Source organism: Oxyura jamaicensis, chromosome 23 (assembly GCF_011077185.1).
Source record: "Oxyura jamaicensis isolate SHBP4307 breed ruddy duck chromosome 23, BPBGC_Ojam_1.0, whole genome shotgun sequence".
NCBI classification, from domain to species: Eukaryota; Metazoa; Chordata; class Aves; order Anseriformes; family Anatidae; genus Oxyura; species Oxyura jamaicensis.
The window spans coordinates 5,647,122-5,648,476 of NC_048915.1; the positions used below are offsets into that span (position 1 = coordinate 5,647,122).

Consider the following 1,355-nt stretch of genomic DNA (forward strand, 5'->3'; position numbering starts at 1 on the left):
GGGGGGGGTCCCCATGCCCTGAGCACCCCCTGCCCCCGCAGATGGCCATGGACTCCAACGAGGTGCTGCCCCGCCACTTCGACGCAGCCACCAAGTGGCCCGGGATGATCCACGAGCCCCTGGACCAGGGCAACTGCGCCGGCTCCTGGGCCTTCTCCACGGCTGGTGAGGGGCACCGGGACGGGACAGGACAGGTTGGGGTGGCCTCTGGGGACGGGGACAGGGACTGGAGGGACTGGAGCCGGCACCCGTGGAGGTGGGAGCGGGGCAGGACCCCGGGGAGCCGCCACCAGCCCTGACCACCCTGTGCTCGCCCCCAGCCGTCGCCTCCGACCGCATCTCCATCCACTCCATGGGGCACATGACGCCCTCCCTGTCACCCCAAAACCTCCTGTCCTGCGACACCCGCAACCAGCGGGGCTGCAGCGGGGGACGGCTGGACGGCGCCTGGTGGTACCTGCGCAGGAGGGGGTGAGCGGGGACGGGGCAGAGGGTGCGGGGACGGGGGGCTGCCAGCCCTGGTGGGGACGGGATGGGATGGGATGGGATGGGATGGGTGGTTTGGGGATGGGATGGGGCCAGGTCCTTCTGTGCCTCACTCCCTTGTCCCTCGCTCAGGGTGGTGACGGACGAGTGCTACCCCTTCACCAGCCCAGAGAGCCAGCCGGCGGCGCAGCCCTGCATGATGCACAGCCGCTCCACGGGCCGGGGCAAGCGGCAGGCCACGGCGCGCTGCCCCAACCCCCAGACCCACGCCAACGACATCTACCAGTCCACCCCCGCCTACCGCCTCGCCTCCAGCGTGAGCACCCATGGGACCCGGGCTTGGGGCGTGCTGGGTGCTGGGGGGGCAGCAGGAGCCGTGCTGGGAGCAGGGGAGGGAAATGGGGGGGACACCCGCTGCAACCCCCCCGGGGCAGCTCTGCCCTGCGGTACCCGGGTGGGACGTGGGGCATCTCCAAGGGGATTCGGGGTCACCCTGCTGGGTGCCCCTGTGTGCACCCCTGGGGTGCTGGGGAGGGTAACTGCCCCCCCGGTACCACTGCGCCCCGGTACCCGCCGGCTCCATGCTTGCAGGAGAAGGAGATCATGAAGGAGCTGCTGGAGAACGGCCCCGTGCAAGGTAAGGAGCTGCCGGGGGCACTGAGCCCTAAACTGGGGGGGGGGTCTGCTGCCCAAGGGACCGGAGCTGGGACAGCTCAGGACCGGCCGTGGGGCTGGGCCCCCCCCCCCAGGCTTGGCTGCTGGCGCTGCTGAACGCCGTCACGCTGCCCTCCCGGCGGGCTGGCTGCTCATTAACTCCCGAGTTAATCTCCATCTCGGCACCTGCTTTGACTTGATTGGATTTTTTTTTT

General features: G+C 70.3%; 1 protein-coding gene across 1 annotated transcript in view; it reads left to right on the forward strand.

Moving 5' to 3' along the window:
- Nucleotides 1-1,257, forward strand: part of TINAGL1 (tubulointerstitial nephritis antigen like 1) — a 6,387-nt gene extending 5,130 nt beyond the window's left edge. The window contains exons 6-9 of the mRNA XM_035345869.1: nt 42-165; nt 321-471; nt 619-802; nt 1,078-1,257. Of these exons, the coding sequence (XP_035201760.1) occupies nt 42-165; nt 321-471; nt 619-802; nt 1,078-1,257 (639 nt within the window). The remainder of the gene's footprint in view (nt 1-41; nt 166-320; nt 472-618; nt 803-1,077) is intronic.
- The last annotated feature ends 98 nt before the right edge of the window (nt 1,258-1,355 follow it).